This window comes from Dendrobates tinctorius, unplaced genomic scaffold (assembly GCF_039654945.1).
Source record: "Dendrobates tinctorius isolate UK_male_01 unplaced genomic scaffold, ASM3965494v1 ptg000231l, whole genome shotgun sequence".
Classification (NCBI taxonomy): Eukaryota; Metazoa; Chordata; class Amphibia; order Anura; family Dendrobatidae; genus Dendrobates; species Dendrobates tinctorius.
In genome coordinates this window covers 6491082-6509116 of record NW_027361898.1, presented here as the reverse complement: position 1 = coordinate 6509116, position 18035 = coordinate 6491082, and the positions used below count along the sequence as shown (strand labels likewise).

Sequence of the window (18035 nt, the reverse complement as noted above, 5' to 3'; positions counted from 1 at the left end):
TCAACGCTTTATGATTTGTGGGGTCACACTTCTAGGATCCACCCCCACTGCTACTGACAATGAAGGAGACTTATCACTGTTCTGTTTTCCCTGCACAGCAGCACCAAACCATGCAGGACACTGCTTCATGCCCACATAGAGGGGAAATGGTAGAAGGGATTCAGCAATGCGATGTGCCCCCTTCACAGACATGTTTGGCAAAAGTTCAGACCCTCACCTATCAGAAGGCAATATACCCATGAGTACGATAACTTTGAACATCATAACCAGGAGAATAACAGTCTCTTTAGGACCCAGAGTAGCTCGATCAGATCAGTCATGGACTGGACATAAGTTGTCGACCGTGTGATAAATGGCTGAGCCGAGCTGGAATCCCCCTTCTTCATGTAGTAAGGGGATGTCTTAATGATCCAACACTGTAAGAGCTGTGCTTCTATGTGGCATCCAGTTGGCACTTTACGGGGCCATTTATGTTGGCAGGTCCCCATTAGGAACATGTTCACAAGCGACAGATTTGTTGCAGATGTTTCTGCAGCAGGTCCATGGATTTCTGTCCGCTCCATACAGAAGACTGATACAGTCGTGGAAATTTCTGCAATAAATCTGCCAGGTAATCATACAGAATGGAAGCTAGGGATATTTTTCCATTTTTGTGCACGAGAAAAGAACACACTCCAATATCAAGAATCGGTCTCCAGTTTATTGGAACATCCTGGAATTCGAACGGAGAGCATAGGATTCGCTTCTTTGATCTTGTGCCCCCTAAGCGCACCGGTGTACCAACAAATAATATCATGATTTATGAACGGCAGTGCAATTCCTATGATCCAGCATTTGATAATTCAGAAGAAAAACATTGTGTATGGACCGCGGTAATGTAATAAACCACTTTATCTGTAATTTCATGCTGCACCCATTTCCGTACGCCCTTCCCATGGCTCTGGACTTTGTAAAAGGCGATGGGTTTTAGAGCGTCCCTGTAGATAATTGGGGTGACGCAACAAAATACCAGTCCTCAATGGCCACACAAGCAGGCTGCAGCAGCTTTGCCTATCTATCCATGTGGTTTATGAAGGGGCAAAGTCTGCTACTGCATAGCCGCTGATCTGCTGACACGGCATCGGTATTGTATGTATGTGGCTGGAACTGACATAATGAAAGAGGGCATTATAGATAAATTATATAAAAGCAAGCATGTGGCAGAGTATGAGGTCCTCTGCCTACATGATCAGATACTTAGACTGCAATTCTGGTACCTCCTCTAACATCCAACCTGAATAAGCTGGAGTGTAAAGCATGGAGGAGAGGTTTTGAAGCAAGAACAGACAATCGTAAAATCAGAGGTAGTGAGAAATGCTGCACAGAGTAAAGCTGTAAGTCTACCTAATATCAGGGTGCTGTGAATGCAGAGCTACAATATTCACACCACCAATTGGTTGTCCTAAAATGTATACCACATGTGGCTGATGTCCAGCACCAACCTCGATGGCAACCTCCTTCCTTTTTGGTTTTATAGTAATTTGCTGACACACAAGGCAGTGATTCTCAGTCCTCCTGCACCTGGTGGTGACGGATCATAAGGCACAATGACTCCTCTGCATACCCACCATGCAGGGATCAGCTCTTCATTTCTTCCTACGCCCTCGTGACATCCAGGATGAAGGGGGATGAGATTTCTTTTTTGCTCAGACGCACGTCTAGGCCCTGCAAGCATAAAAGAGATGAATGATGAGATCAGCAGTAATAAACTGAAGGGTCTGGACAAATACCCCATATCTGTAAAAGCTAGCAAAATTATACATTAAATGTAATCTACCTCTGACCAGAATAAATCATGTGTGAACAGGTGCAAGCGGCCAAGGGTGCATAATATACAGGACAAACAACAGAACACAGCAGCCTCCGTAAGGCTAAGATGCAAACATAGAATGTATGATATCTGAACCGCATTACTGCTATATAGAACATACTTATAAGAAGGAAGGTAATTAACGCATAAATTGGCCAATTAATGAGCACCCATCAACCACGGCAAGGTGACCTTTCTGTGATGGGACCCTAAACCTAATATTTATCAGACATGTCTCTCTCGTGCTAAAAGCTACAAATTTAAAGGGAAGGTAGGATCTAGAAGTAATTAAAAACAGCCACTGGTGTATAACACGGCCGAGTGCCATGCAATGTTTTTTTTTTGTCAGATAGCACTCGGCCCAATGTTATTCTATAGGGTGGTGCAGATTTGCGAATCGTGACTCACAAGCACCCATACAAGTCTATGGGTGCGTATGAAACATCGAACTCCACTCGGATGTCATCCGAGTGCAGTGTGGTAACTGCGGATGCAGGCAACTCTTCTGCTGCGATTCTTTCATGTGAGAGGATGGGAGCACAGTGCACCGACACTCGGCTCAAACTCCTGACAGAGTTTGAGCAGAGTGCCATTTGCACAATCGTCCCCGATTATCTGGAATGACAGAACATACGCTTGTGTGACTGTGGCCTCAGGCTTCCTCCTTTATAGACTGTGAACTCCATCCAGCAAGCCTGAGGTTACGTTCCCACAATGAGCTTTTAGTGCATTTTTGACCCTGCGTGGTTTCCTCGCATCAAAAACGCAGAGTCTTAAAGGGTATGTGCACACGATCAGGAATGGCTCAGTGTTTGTTCAGGATTTCATGCAGGTGAAATCTGCACCAAATCTGCATCTAAGGTCACTGGCAGGTCACCTGCGTTTTTACATGCGTTTTTTCATTGCGCGGGGGGGGGGGGGTTTGTCACTTGAAATAAAGCCAATTGAAAGCTGGCATCTGGGGAGGAAAAAAAAAGTGATTTCCTGTTTGCAGATATATTGAGGTATGTCACGGTCAGTAAATGTTGCTGGTTGGAGGCTGCGTCCAACCTGCAGTGTACAGATGTTACAGCATAGTGGATGGGATTTCAAGAACTCCCATGCCCACTATGCGTGCACCAATGCCCGTAGCTAACCCGCTGAGACGGACATGTGGTGCGGATTTCCAGACTGCTGCATGTCAATTTATAAAACCTGCTAAAGACAAAGTGAGCAAAAACCCTGCTGTAACTAAATAAGTAAATAAGTTTACTTATTTAGTTACAGCAGGGTTTTTGCTCACTTTGTCTTTTGCAGGTTTTATGTTTTATGGCCAATGTCAACATGCATTTATATGCTGTATGTATAACAACTCAAACCAAGCTCAATTTTTTGTGTTTATTTTTTTTGGGATGTCAATTTATGTAGCGGAGATGCTCAGGCTCCGCTGCGTAAATTACTTTCATTAGATGCGGTAAAACTGCATTATCTTCCTAGTCACATGTGTATTAAGTGCAGGAACGCAGCTTACTACACATGTGTACTAATTTAAGTAATGGTGAATCTTGTGACACAGCTGGAAGTTCATGACACAGGAAGTGGAGGAAAGCACAAAGAGGTCCCCTCTTTTCTAAATAAATAATAATTTAAAAAAAATAGCGTGGGGTCCCCCTATATTTGTTAACCAGCCAGAGTAAAGCAGACTACTGGGGCTGGAATTTCAGGCTGGTAAGGATTCAATATCCATGAAACTTACCTGATAATGCCAGGCTGCAGTCTGCTAACCTTGGATGGTTAGCAAAAATAGTGGGATCCCCTCCAAAAAAAATAGCATGGGGTCCCCCTATATTTGTTAACCAGCCAAGGAAAAAGCAGACAGCTGTGTCCTGGCATTCTCAGGCTGGCAAGGCCCATGGATTTTGGTCCTCACCAGCCTAAAAATAGCAGCCCGCAGCCACCCCACAATTGACACATCCAAAGTTGCGCCAATTTTGGCACTCTACCCAGCTATTCCCACTTGCCCTAAAGCGGTGGCAAGTGGGGTTCATATTTGTGGGGTTGATGTGACCTTTGTATTGTCAGGTGACATCAAGCCCATGGCTTAGTAATGAATCATAGAATCGTAGAGTTGGAAGGGACCTCCTGGGCCATCTGGTCCAACCCCCTGCTCAAAGCAGGATTCGCTAAATCATCCCAGTCAGATGTCTGTCCAGCCTCTGTTTGAAGACATCCATTGAAGGAGAACTCACCACTTCTCGTGGCAGCCTGTTCCACTCATTGATCACTCTAACTGTCAAAAAGTTTTTTCTAATATCTAACCTGTGTCTCCTCCCATTCAGTTTCATCCCATTGCTTCTAGTCTTTCCTTGTGCAATTGAGAATAAAGTTGATCCTTTTACAATGTGACAGCCCTTTAGATATTTGTAGACAGCTATTAAGTCTCCTCTCAGTCTTCTCTTTTGCAAACTAAACAATCCCAAATCCTGCAACCTTTCCTCGTAAGACAGGGATTGCAGACCGGTCACCATTCTGGTCGCTCTTTTCTGAACTTGCTCCAGTTTGTTGATGTCTTTTTTAAAATGTGGTGCCCCAAACTGGACACAATATTCCAGATGAGGTCTGACCAAAGAGGAGTAGAGGGAAATAATGACTTCACGTGATCTAGACTGTATGCTTCTGTTAATACATCCTAGAATTGCATTTGCCTTTTTTGCTGCTGCATCACACTGTTGACTCATATTCAGTCTGTGATCTATTAGTATACCCAAGTCTTTTTCACATGTGCTGTCACTTAGCCCTATTCCTCCCATTCTGTATATGCTTTTTTCATTTTTATTGCCCAGATGTAGTACTTTGCATTTCTCCCTGTCTATAAGACACCTATCCATTACTAATCCTATAGTTACATGGTAAATAAAGACTCAGCCAGAATAGTCATTTAATTGAAATAATAGATCTTAATTAAACCATACTTACTGCATCGCCTATTCCACCGACGCCCTTGTCTCCTGGAAGAGAATTAAAATAAAAAAGCAACAATATCCTTACCTGTCCGCCGAAAGGATATACATCCTGTCCCATGATGAGTCCAGCTCTGCTACATCTGGATGACTTTGGCTAAACGGTAGCTGTTATGATGAGTCACCGAAGGAGGAAAAAAACAAAATACCAGCTAAGTCCAGATAAACCAGAGAGGTTGGCAGCTATCGGATTGCAGACCCCTGGACCTATCCACAAAAACTAGCAGTAGCCGTGGGGGGTACCTACGGTGCCCTAGACCCCTCGATCACAGCCGGAGAACTAGATAGCCTAAAGACAGAAAGGGGAAAAACTAAACTGCCCCAGAGCAGACCCAAAAGCAATAGGCAGCCCCCAACATATAATGACGGTGAAGCAAGATGAAAACACTAACACAGATAGAAAGATAGGTTGAGCAAATGATGGGGCCCAAGCTAACCACATAGGACAGGATAGGAAAGCTGCTGTCTGCCATCCGCAAAAACCCTATCAAAATGAGCCAACCGACTGATAGGAAAAACAGGCCCTGAAGTCGCTAGGCTTCAAAAGACTATATCAGCACTCAGGTATATTCTGAAGACAGAGCAAAAGATCAACAGATCAGAGACAAAAATGGAATTCAGCTCACCCCCAGCCGGGGATGGCAGAACTCCCAAAAAGCAAGGCAAAACAAAAACAAAACTGAAGAGTACAAAGCAGAGCAGAAAAACTTAGCTTTGAGAAGCAGGAATCAGACTGGTCTCCAAGTATCCAGCAGGAAATTCACCAGCCAGGAAGAAGGGCGTCGGCAGCCTTATATCCAGTCCTCAATTCCAGCCACCCAGGTGTTTGATAATCAGCTTCACTACCTTCCTTCACCAGAGGAGGGAGTTCATCAGACCTCAATGGTGAAGGGAAAAATGAACTCACAACAGGTAGCATTATGCCACCATTCAGCCTGACATCCAGAATACAGCGGAGCTTGAAGCTGATGACCGGAGACAACTTGGTCCCCGGCGTTCACAAGCACTGCAGTCCTCGCGATCAGCTGATCGTAAGAATTTGAAGCTGGTGCTAGTGTATTATAGAAGCGATAAAGTGGTTTCACAGGTAATCCCTGTATGTGTTACAGCCGTTGAACCGTTGCGTACATGCAGCCTCGAGGACTCAAAACATATTTTTCGAACACGCCGAAGACACGCTGCTAGTATTGAGCATGCTCAGATAATACCTTATCCAAACACGTTCGCTCCTCACTAACAAAAATCTAAAAGAAAAAAAAAAAAAAAGAAAAAATTGGCATTGCTCATGAGTACTTTACAGGGTTACTTTTACCATAAGGTGAATGTTGTAAAAACATAACGTCAATAATCGGCGGCGTTGGAACAAAACACGCCTGCCAGACGACTTCACTGCTTTCAAACAAGCTACACTTGCCTTTAAATCAGCCCTCACCTCTGCTAAACAGACCTATTTCACAAACCTTGTATCTTCATTATCCCACAACCCAAAACAACTGTTCCGCACATTCAACTCTCTCCTCCGCCCACCACTGCCACCTCCCTTCATCTCTGCTGATGACTTTGCCACCTACTTCATAAACAAGATTGACCAAACAAGGCAAGCCTTTACAGTTCCACCACCCCAACCACTCCACATACCAGACCTCTGCCCTTCCCTAATAACCTCCCTCTCCAACATCACTGAAGGAGAGCTTACTTATCTCCTTTCCATTTCCAAATCACGCCTCACCACCTGTGCACTTGACCCCATCCCTTCCCACCTGCTCCCCAACCTCACTAACATGATCATTCCAGCCCAACCCATCTCTTCAACCTATCCCTAACTTATGGTACCTTCCCTTCTGCCTTCAAATATGCCACCATAACACCCATCCTCAAAAAATCAAACCTTGACTCAACTGCTATGCCCAGCTATCGCCCCATATCACTTCTCCCGTTTGCTTCCAAACTCCTTGAACAGCATGTCCATGCTCAACTTTCCCCCCACCTCTCATCTAACTCCCTCCTTGACATCCTGCAATCTGGCTTCTGCCCCCACCACTCCACTGAAACTGCCCTGACCAAAATTACTAATGACTTACAGCCAAAGCTAACAGACAGTTCTCCATCCTCCTCCTTCTTGACCTGTCCTCTGCCTTTGACACAGTTGACCACTGCCTACTGCTACAGATTCTTTCTTCCCTTGGCATAGAATCATAGAATCGTAGAGTAGGAAGGGACCTCCTGGGCCATCTGGTCTAGCCCCCTGCTCAAAGCAGGATTCGCTAAATCATCCCAGTCAGATGTCTGTCCAGCCTCTGTTTGAAGACTTCCATTGAAGGAGAACTCACCACTTCTCGTGGCAGCTTGTTCCACTCATTGATCACTCTAACTGTCAAAAAGTTTTTTCTAATATCTAATCTGTGTCTCCTCCCATTCAGTTTCATCCCATTGCTTCTAGTCTTTCCTTGTGCAAATGAGAATAAAGTTGATCTTTCTACAATGTGACAGCCCTTTAGATATTTGTAGACAGCTATTAAGTCTCCTCTCAGTCTTCTCTTTTGCAAACTAAACATTCCCAAATCCTGCAACCTTTCCTCATAAGACAGGGATTGCAGACCGGTCACCATTCTGGTCGCTCTTTTCTGAACTTGCTCCAGTTTGTTGATGTCTTTTTTAAAATGTGGTGCCCAAAACTGGACACAATATTCCAGATGAGGTCTGACCAAAGAGGAGTAGAGGGAAATAATGACTTCACGTGATCTAGACTGTATGCTTCTGTTAATACATCCTAGAATTGCATTTGCCTTTTTTGCTGCTGCATCACACTGTTGACTCATATTCAGTCTGTGATCTATTAGTATACCCAAGTCTTTTTCACATGTGCTGTTGCTTAGCCCTATTCCTCCCATTCTTTATATGCTTTTTTCATTTTTATTGCCCAGATGTAGTACTTTGCATCAAAGACCTTGCCCTGTCCTGGATTTCCTCATACCTTTCTGACCGCACATTCAGCGTTTCCCACTCCCACACTACCTCCTCATCCCGCCCCCTCTCTGTTGGAGTCCCACAAAGCTCTGTCCTTGGGCCCCTACTTTTTTCCATCTATACTCTTGGCCTAGGACAACTCAAAGTCCCATGGCTTCCAGTACCACCTGTATGCAGATGACACTCAGATCTACCTCTCTGGCCCAGATGTCACCTCTCTGCTGTCCAGAATCCCGGAGTGTCTATCAGCCATATCCTCCTTTTTCACCTCTCGCTTCCTAAAACTCAGAGTAGACAAAACTGAACTCATTATCTTTCCTCCATCTCACGTATCTTCCCTACCCGATCTATCTATTATGGTAAACGGCATCACGCTCTCTCCAACACGTGAAATCTGCTGCCTTGGAGTAACTCTCGACTTTGCCCTGTCCTTCAAACTACACGTCCAATCTCTTGCCACCTCCTGTCGCCTCCAACTCAAAAATATTTCCAGAATCCGTCCCTTCCTCAGCCCTCAGTCTACTAAAACTCTTGTACATGCCCTCATCATCTCCCGCCTTGACTACTGCAACACTCTCCTCTGTGGCCTCCCTGCTAACTCTCTTGCACCACTCCAGTCTGTCCTCAATTCTGCTGCCCGACTAATCCACCTCTCTCCTCGCTACTCCCCTGTCTGCCCCCTCTGCAAATCCCTCCATTGGCTCCCAATTCCCCAACGAATCCAGTTCAAACTACTAACACTGACCTACAAAGCCATCCACAACCTGTCCCCTCCCTATATCTCTGAACTAATCTCCCAATATCTTCCCTCACGTATTCTTCAATCCTCCCAAGACCTCCTACTCTCCTCCACACTTATTCGTTCCTCACACAACCGCCTCCAAGATTTCTCCCGAATGTCCCCCATCCTCTGGAATGCCATGCCTCAACACGTCCGGTTATCTACCACCCTCGGATCCTTCAAACGGAACCTGAAAACTCATCTTTTCAGGAAAGCTTACAGCCTGCAATAACCATTCTGCCGCCTCACCACCGCCCGAGCCGCTGCCTCATCACCACCAGAGCTGCTGCACCCCCGACCTTCTGTCTCTTCCTCACTATCCCGTAGAATGTAAGTCCGCAAGGACAGGGTCCCCTCCCCTCTGTACCAGTCTGTTATTGTAAATTTGTTTACTGTTAACGATATCTATAACTTTGTATGTAACCCTCCTTCTCATGTACAGCACCATGGAAATAATGGCGCTATATAAATAAATAATAATCAACGTCAGAATTTTAGAAAAAAAAAAATCTGTCAAACTTGGATTTTTTTTTCTCATTTTCCAGCATATTATGCATTAAAATTAATGGTGTTATTCAAAACTACAACTTGTCCAGCAAAAAAAAAGAAAAACAAGCCCCCATATGGCAATGAAGATGGAAAAATAAAGTTGTGGGTTTAGGAACAGGGGGAGGAATAAATGAAAAAGCAAAACTGAAAAAATTCTCAGTGGTTAAAGAGATAGTCTAATGAACACATGTCATAGTAGGCCTTATCAAGGCAACGGGGGGGGGGGGGCTAGCTCAAGACCCCACTCTATGAGACAGGTCGGGTAACTAAAGCCATCCATACAGGAGAAAATCGGCAAAAAGAAATGTGCAGCAAAAGTGAAAATTATTCTGATTGCTATAGATTTCTTACTATGTGTGTCCCTCTAAGAAAAAGACTGGTTGTAGAGGGGTGAGCAGGCCCGTGTATGGTGGCATCACCAGCTGATGTGTGCGTTACTCTCACACCACTTACCTCTCCAAAATACGAGATTAGCGGGGAAATCTCACACACCGCAGGGGGATCTTCCATTTCGGAAACCCTAAAAAGAGGAGATGTAAATGTAGAATAAGCAGAGGGGCTGTGGTGAAATGCACGGGTGCAGCTCACTGAACACTAACCTGTAGTTCTCAGCTATGGCAAAGCCATTGGCATCAGTAAACTTAGCCTCGGCTTCCAGAGCCCACCGGTAGTGCTGCCACAGAAGTGAGCGTCTCGCTGTAGTCGGGGTGTCCTTATCGGCCGTATCTGCATTTTTTAAAGGGGAGAATTCTTCTTCCCTTATAACTTCAAATGCCACAAAGTTCCTGAAAATGAAGACAGAAGACTGGCATCACCCTTACGGGCATCTGTCCTCAGTATTAGGGTACAGCGTGCAAAATATCACTCACTTGGCAAACTGGAAGACGTCGAACACAAACTTCTCCATCTTTATCCCGTTCGGCCGTGTGGGCTTCACCAAATTTCCTTCTTCATCCACATAAGGGACTTTCTTGATGGCTACATGGTATCCCAGGCGCTCCCCTAGGGCACTGAGGAAAGGGGCACAAGGGTATTTAATAGACAGTATTGGTCACATCTGGCATGTTGTTTCAAAGGGAGATAAGTGGGTACCGTGTACGTGTGGAATCACTTATCTCTGGGTGGCAGATTGATCGACCACTAGACAGTATGGAGAGACCCTGCAGCAAAGAGCTGAGATCAGATACAGCGAGACCCCTGAGATAAGCCTGCCACACAAAACGTACAGACTGGATAACTCCCAGTAAGAGGCTGCATCACCTTCGTTTGTGATTGAATTGGAACGTCACAGAAAAGTACATAGATAACCCCACGGATAGCGCACTGACCCGGCTATGTTCTTCAGAAAGTCCAGGGTGAAGAAATGATTGCAGATGTTGCCAGCGTTATAGGTCAAGCTGCCATCGGAGTTTCGCATCTCAGCGGTGACAGGGCTGACTTCGCTGTACTCCACAACCTGGTAGATGCCGTCCACCTGGCACACGACTCCGACTGGCTCCGACGGGTATGCCTTCTCCACCACCTGAGTTACCAAAAAGATGGTCGCATTAATAAGGCATACAAAAACAATGAGTCTCATCATCCATTGATAAAGGGATAAAAACAGCAAATATAAAAGGTGCCAAAAAGAGTGTCCCCTCTTCATAATGAGGGATAGGGGATACACCAGTGACCACAGGGAATCTGGGAATCAGTGGGGTCTCTGTGACCAATTAGCTCCAGGTTATCCTTCACAAGTCTACCATAGGAAAACCTTATTTATGAAGATGTCTAGACCCAATATAAAAAGGGTATGGAAAAGGTCAAGTGCACAATGGGTGGGCACATTGCTTTGGCAACCATTTAACAGCCAGCGAGTATTGCACCCGGGCATGATATTTGCTATAGATGTTTACTCAGCAGCTGTAGTGCCCAGCATGAGGTTGAATTTCACCGTACCTGACGTGATGTCAGATCAGGCCTCCGCAACCCCTTTAAGAGCAATTTGGTCACTAACCTTAGCCCCACAATCGGCCCCTTTGGACACACAAAACCCCACAAACACGGGATCGGCCATCTTCACCAGTATATTGTCCACACAGTACACGTGGATGTAACAGACACCTCGCGCCTCCATGTCTTCTAGTATGTGGTTGTCAGCCAGGGCTCTGTACAGGCCGCCATTGCCATCTGAAGTGACAGACACAAATGTTATGGTAAATATGAGGCAACTCCCCAATATAATGTTATAAATGGTGCCATCAGCGGCAGGTTACGACAGTTTATAGGCTGACTGTAAATAGAAAGACGGAGAGATTACTATTTAAGCGATTTCCCTCTATATTAGAGGCCCCGTATAGCACAATCTCTCCTCCACAGCTGCCTTCCCGTATTACCTGGAGCCATAGCAACCTTGTCCTTCCGTTCCAAAATGGCCCGTCCATCAAAGCCGACCGCAGGCAGCATCCTCTGCTCAAACATGATGACATCTGCCCTATCAATGCCGAAGAAGTTGTGCTCTTCGAAAAACTTCTGTGTGGGGTTCAGGGTGAACTCGCTGGTCATGATGTACCTGAGGGGATGAGAGTTCATGTACAGATGACGGACCCTTCTATATACTGTGGGCAGTTATGTGCAAAGCGGACAATCTCTTGAAGCCAATTCATTGCCAGGCATTGTGGGAACGCTTACCCTCATGGATACAAAGCCCCTTACCATGGCACCGTGCACTGCACAGAGTATTTCTCTCCTGTCAGTTGCTGCAGACGCAGGATGCGCTCCGCCTGGATCTGGTACAGAGTCTTCCCACTGGGCAGCCCCACATTGTACATGCCTTTGGGGTAAGTCACCCCCAGACGTGTACCCTGACCCCCGGCCAGCAGCAGGACGGCCACCTTGTTCTGTGAGATCTGGCGGTAACCTGTAAGACATGATAAATAGGTTACACCATAAAGACCACAGTCCAGCAAGCCCCAGAGGCCATCATTACAATAAAATGGAGCCTTTCGATAATCCGGCACCTTGTCAGGTCCAGGTGTCGCCTCCTGCAGTTATTGTGGGAGTTTAGTCAATGTACTATGATTATGTATATAATGTATATATACAGCGTATAGTGAGCACTGTACAGTATATAGTGCAGCCGCTGACCCGGCACAATCCCAGGAAGGAAGAGAGCGGCTGACATCACAAGACTAGGCCTGTATCCTGAGAACCCCTACTAACCAGTAACCCTGCCCCTGGGGGCACAGCGTAGAATGGCCACACCGGGAGGCACAGGGTACAGAATGGCCACACTGGGAGGCACAGGGTACAGAATGGCCACACCGGGAGGCACAGGGTACAGAATGGCCACACCGGGAGGCACAGGGTACAGAATGGCCACACTGGGAGGCACAGGGTATAGAATGGCCACACCGGGAGGCACTGGGTACAGAATGGCCACACCGGGAGGCACAGGGTACAGAATGGCCACACCGGGAGGCACAGGGTACAGAATGGCCACACCGGGAGGCACAGGGTATAGAATGGCCACACCGGGAGGCACAGGGTACAGAATGGCCACACTGGGAGGCACAGGGTACAAAATGGCCACACCGGGAGGCACAGGGTATAGAATGGCCACACCGGGAGGCACAGGGTACAGAATGGCCACACTGGGAGGCACAGGGTACAGAATGGCCACACTGGGAGACACAGCGGAAATAATGATCACACTGGGGGCACAGGATATATAATGGTCACACTGGGGGCACAGGGTATAGAATGGTCACACTGGGGGCACAGGGTATAGAATGGTCACACTGGGGGCACAGGGTATAGAATGGTCACACTGGGGGCACAGGGTATAGAATGGTCACACTGGGGGCACAGCGGATATAATGGTCACACTGGCGACTCAGCGGATATAATGGTCACACTGGGGGCAAAGCGGATATACTGTAATGGTCACACTGGGGGCACAGCGGATATAATGGTCTCTCTCTCTCTCGTCCCCGGACTGCGGTTCCTTTAAAATTCTTCATTCGGCGGATCCGTCAAAAAACGGATCCGCTGCCATCCGTTCACATCAGTTAGGAACGGATCCGCTTTTCCGCCTTTTTGGTGGATTTTAACTGACACAAAAAACTGAAGTGTGAAACAGGCCTTACAAGACATGCAGATATCGCACAATATAACGGGGCTCTGGCATCTTATCACAAACCATGTTGGCAAAAACGGGTACAAGATCTCAGATTACTGCAGTAAATACAATGTGAGGGGGCTCACAGATGTGTACAGGGCACTATGCATGGTATTTGGGGGCAGACAGATGAGCGCTGCCCTTACAAATATGCCCCAATCTTCTGTTACTGGGGAACAATGTCACTCCCACTCGGATCACTCCCCATTCTCCTTCCCCTTCTCCTCCCCCTCGGATCACCCCTCTCCTCAGGCCCCTCACCCCCTAGTCCCTCCTCCTTCCCCTCCCCTCGGGTCATTCACCCTTATCCTCCTCCTCGGATCACTCAACCTCCTCCACCTCCCCCTATGGTCACTCCCCCTCCTTCTGTCACTCCCCCCTTGGGCTACTCACCCTCCTCCCCCTAGGGTCACTCACCCTGCTCGTCCCAATAGGGTCACACCCCCTCCTTCCGTCACTCCCTTCCTCGGGTCACTCACGCGCCTCCTCCTCCTTGGGTCACTCATTCTCCTCCTACTCCCCTCTTGGGTCATTCACCCTTATCCTCCTCCTTGGGTCACTCAACCTCCTCCACCTCCCCCTATAGTCACTCCCTCTCCTTCTGTCACTCCCCTTTGGGTTAATCACCCTCCTCCTCCCCTTAGGGCCACTCACCCTGCTCATCCCAATAGGGTCACTGTTGTGAGCTCATTTTCGGGTTTGCCTCTGGCTTCTGGTGAGGGTTATGGAGTTGGCTGTGCTGACAGAGGAGTAGTGAGTTCTCTATCTGGACTCCCTCTGTTGGTGAAGGGAGGTAATGAAGCTGATCTAAATGGCAGAGACCGGCCACCTGAGGAAGAGGACTGTGATTGGACATCAGGAATTTCTGATTGGATTTAAGGCAGCCGACTCCCTAGTTTCTTGCTGGTGATTTCTGGTTTCCAGTTTGGTTCCTGCCTTCTTAAAGCTAAGTTTTCTCTGCTATTGTTCATATGTTTTCGTCTGGTTTACTTAGTTTTTGTGTTCAGCCAGCCCTGGCTGGGAGTGGGCTGAATCCCCATTTTGTCTCTCATCAGTTGATCTCTTTTGCTCTGTCTTCAGAATATACCTGAGTGCTGATATAGGGAATTGAAGTCTAGAGACTTCAGGGCCTTTTTCTATCAGACGTGTTGGACATTTTTTGTCAGGGTTTTTGCGTGATTGCAGACAGCAGCTTTTCTTTCCTGTCCTTTCTAGTTAGTGAGGGCCCCATCGTTTGCTCATTCTCCTCCTCCCCCTCGGGTCACTCATTCTCCTCCTCGGGTCACTCATTCTCCCCCTCGGGTCACTCATTCTCCTCCTCCCCCTCGGGTCACTCATTCTCCTCCTCCCCCTCGGGTCACTCATTCTCCTCTTCCCCCTCGGGTCACTCATTCTCCTCCTCCCCCTCGGGTCACTCATTCTCCTCCTCCCCCTCGGGTCACTCATTCTCCTCCTCCCCCTCGGGTCACTCATTCTCCTCCTCCCCCTCGGGTCACTCATTCTCCTCCTCCCCCTCGGGTCACTCATTCTCCTCCTCCCCCTCGGGTCACTCATTCTCCTCCTCCCCCTCGGGTCACTCAATCTCCTCCTCCCCCTCGGGTCACTCATTCTCCTCCTCCCCCTCTGGTCTCTCATTCTCCTCCTCCCCCTCGGGTCACTCATTCTCCTCCTCCCCCTCGGGTCACTCATTCTCCTCCTCCCCCTCGGGTCACTCATTCTCCTCCTACCCCTCGGGTCACTCATTCTCCTCCTCCCCCTCGGGTCACTCATTCTCCTCCTCCCCCTCGGGTCACTCATTCTCCTCCTCCCCCTCGGGTCTCTCATTCTCCTCCTCCCCCTCGGGTCTCTCATTCTCCTCCTCCCCCTCGGGTCTCTCATTCTCCTCCTCCCCCTCGGGTCTCTCATTCTCCTCCTCCCCCTCGGGTCTCTCATTCTCCTCCTCCCCCTCGGGTCTCTCATTCTCCTCCTCCCCCTCTGGTCACTCATTCTCCTCCTCCCCCTCGGGTCTCTCATTCTCCTCCTCCCCCTCGGGTCACTCATTCTCCTCCTCCCCCTCTGGTCTCTCATTCTCCTCCTCCCCCTCGGGTCTCTCATTCTCCTCCTCCCCCTCGGGTCTCTCATTCTCCTCCTCCCCCTCGGGTCTCTCATTCTCCTCCTCCCCCTCGGGTCTCTCATTCTCCTCCTCCCCCTCGGGTCTCTCATTCTCCTCCTCCCCCTCGGGTCTCTCATTCTCCTCCTCCCCCTCGGGTCTCTCATTCTCCTCCTCCCCCTCGGGTCTCTCATTCTCCTCCTCCCCCTCGGGTCTCTCATTCTCCTCCTCCCCCTCGGGTCTCTCATTCTCCTCCTCCCCCTCTGGTCTCTCATTCTCCTCCTCTCCCTCTGGTCTCTCATTCTCCTCCTCCCCCTCTGGTCACTCATTCTCCTCCTCCCCCTCGGGTCACTCATTCTCCTCCTCCCCCTCGGGTCTCTCATTCTCCTCCTCCCCCTCGGGTCTCTCATTCTCCTCCTCCCCCTCGGGTCACTCATTCTCCTCCTCCCCCTCGGGTCTCTCATTCTCCTCCTCCCCCTCGGGTCTCTCATTCTCCTCCTCCCCCTCGGGTCTCTCATTCTCCTCCTCCCCCTCTGGTCTCTCATTCTCCTCCTCCCCCTCGGGTCTCTCATTCTCCTCCTCCCCCTCGGGTCACTCATTCTCCTCCTCCCCCTCTGGTCTCTCATTCTCCTCCTCCCCCTCGGGTCTCTCATTCTCCTCCTCCCCCTCGGGTCTCTCATTCTCCTCCTCCCCCTCTGGTCACTCATTCTCCTCCTCCCCCTCTGGTCACTCATTCTCCTCCTCCCCCTCTGGTCACTCATTCTCCTCCTCCCCCTCGGGTCTCTCATTCTCCTCCTCCCCCTCGGGTCTCTCATTCTCCTCCTCCCCCTCTGGTCACTCATTCTCCTCCTCCCCCTCTGGTCACTCATTCTCCTCCTCCCCCTCTGGTCACTCATTCTCCTCCTCCCCCTCGGGTCTCTCATTCTCCTCCTCCCCCTCGGGTCTCTCATTCTCCTCCTCCCCCTCTGGTCACTCATTCTCCTCCTCCCCCTCTGGTCACTCATTCTCCTCCTCCCCCTCTGGTCACTCATTCTCCTCCTCCCCCTCGGGTCTCTCATTCTCCTCCTCCCCCTCGGGTCTCTCATTCTCCTCCTCCCCCTCTGGTCACTCATTCTCCTCCTCCCCCTCTGGTCACTCATTCTCCTCCTGACCTCCTCGGGTCACTCATTCTTTTCCTCCCCTCCCTCGGGTCACTCCCCCTCCTCTGGTCACTCACCCTCCTCCTCCCAGGCTTTCCGCTCCTCCAGGTGGCTCCTCCGGACGCTCCCCATGAATTCTTTCGGTACAGGGCGCATCCTGTCATCCAGCCGTTGGGGGGCGCTGCTCTCCCGGACATAGGCTTGCTGTGCCCGGCCGCAGTGCTCCCGCAGCTCCCGGGCGTCCAGCAGCCTCAGCTCGGCGAGCAATGACTCCCGCTGCCCGGAGCCCAGCTCGTCCCAGAAGCTCAGCAGCTGCTCCTGCTCGGCCTCTTGCAGTCTTCGCCGGATCTCCCGCTCACACGCCATGGCGCCGGTTACTATGGAAACTAGAGAGACTGCGGAGCCCTCCGGTAACTATGGAGACCAGAAGTTCACTGAGCTTAGTCCTGAGGAACCCGGAGCTGGGGGCGGAGACGGCTGGAACGCGGGGGGCGGGCTCTGAGGCGTCACGTGACTAGGGCTCTACTTATGAATTCATTGGGCGGGAACCTCGTGCGGTAGAGATGAGCTAGCAGTGTCAGCTGCTCTGCGGTGAGCTGGAGTGTGGCCCCATATGTTACCCACCACAATGTCAGTCACAATACTACCATAACAGTATGAACCACGGTGCCCCCATAATAATGTCGGTCACAATAACCCCATAGCAATGTCAGCCACCGTGCCTCTATAACAATGTCAGTCACAATAACCATAATAATGTCAGTCACAAGACCCCCCATACTAATGTCAGCTACAGTGCCTGTATAATAACTGTATAATAATATCAGTCACAATACCCCCATAATAATGTCAGCCACAATGCCTCTATAATAATGTCAGGCATGGTACCCCCATAATAATGTCAGTCACAAGACCCCCCCATACTAATGTCAGCTACAGTGCCTGTATAATAATATCAGTCACAATACCCCCATAATAATGTCAGCCACAATGCCTCTATAATAATGTCAGGCATGGTACCCCCATAATAATGTCAGTCACAAGACCCCCCATACTAATGTCAACTACAGTGCCTGTATAATAATATCAGTCACAATACCCCCATAATAATGTCAGTCACAATGCCTCTATAATAATGTCAGGCATGGTACCCCCATAATAATGTCAGTCACAAGACCCCCCATACTAATGTCAACTACAGTGCCTGTATAATAATATCAGTCACAATACCCCCATAATAATGTCAGCCACAATGCCTCTATAATAATGTCAGTCACAATAACCATAATAATGTCAGTCACAAGACCCCCCCATACTAATGTCAGCTACAGTGCCTGTATAATAATATCAGTCACAATACCCCCATAATAATGTCAGCCACAATGCCTCTATAATAATGTCAGGCATGGTACCCCCATAATAATGTCAGTTACAATTACCAAATCATACAGAGGTGGTTCCCCATTCGCATCAGGCCATGACTGTAATATCAGCCTCAGCGCC

The 18035-nt window shown here is 48.8% G+C and overlaps 1 protein-coding gene across 1 annotated transcript; it reads right to left on the bottom strand.

Annotated features, from left to right (window-relative positions):
• Positions 1–680: 680 nt before the first annotated feature.
• UAP1L1 (UDP-N-acetylglucosamine pyrophosphorylase 1 like 1) lies at positions 681–16898 on the bottom strand. The gene is made up of 9 exons (XM_073556039.1): positions 16610–16898; positions 11840–12044; positions 11521–11696; positions 11142–11314; positions 10474–10667; positions 10015–10155; positions 9745–9930; positions 9599–9665; positions 681–1704 (listed from the first exon to the last, which is right to left on the bottom strand). The coding sequence occupies exons 1-9, from the start codon at positions 16896–16898 to the stop codon at positions 1636–1638; spliced, it is 1500 nt and encodes a 499-aa protein (XP_073412140.1). The 3' UTR covers positions 681–1635.
• Positions 16899–18035: the final 1137 nt, after the last annotated feature.

What these genes read in the sequence shown, in the direction of transcription:
- UAP1L1 (XM_073556039.1), bottom strand. Translation starts at nt 16,898, where the DNA reads ATGGCGTGTGAGCGGGAGATCCGGCGAAGACTGCAAGAGGCCGAGCAG. An exon ending in GAAAGCCTGGGAGGAGGAGG is followed by an intron (nt 12,045 to 16,609) that starts GTGAGTGACCAG and finishes CATGTCTTACAG; the next exon opens with GTTACCGCCAGATCTCACAG. An exon ending in GTGCAGTGCACGGTGCCATG is followed by an intron (nt 11,697 to 11,839) that starts GTAAGGGGCTTT and finishes TCATCCCCTCAG; the next exon opens with GTACATCATGACCAGCGAGT.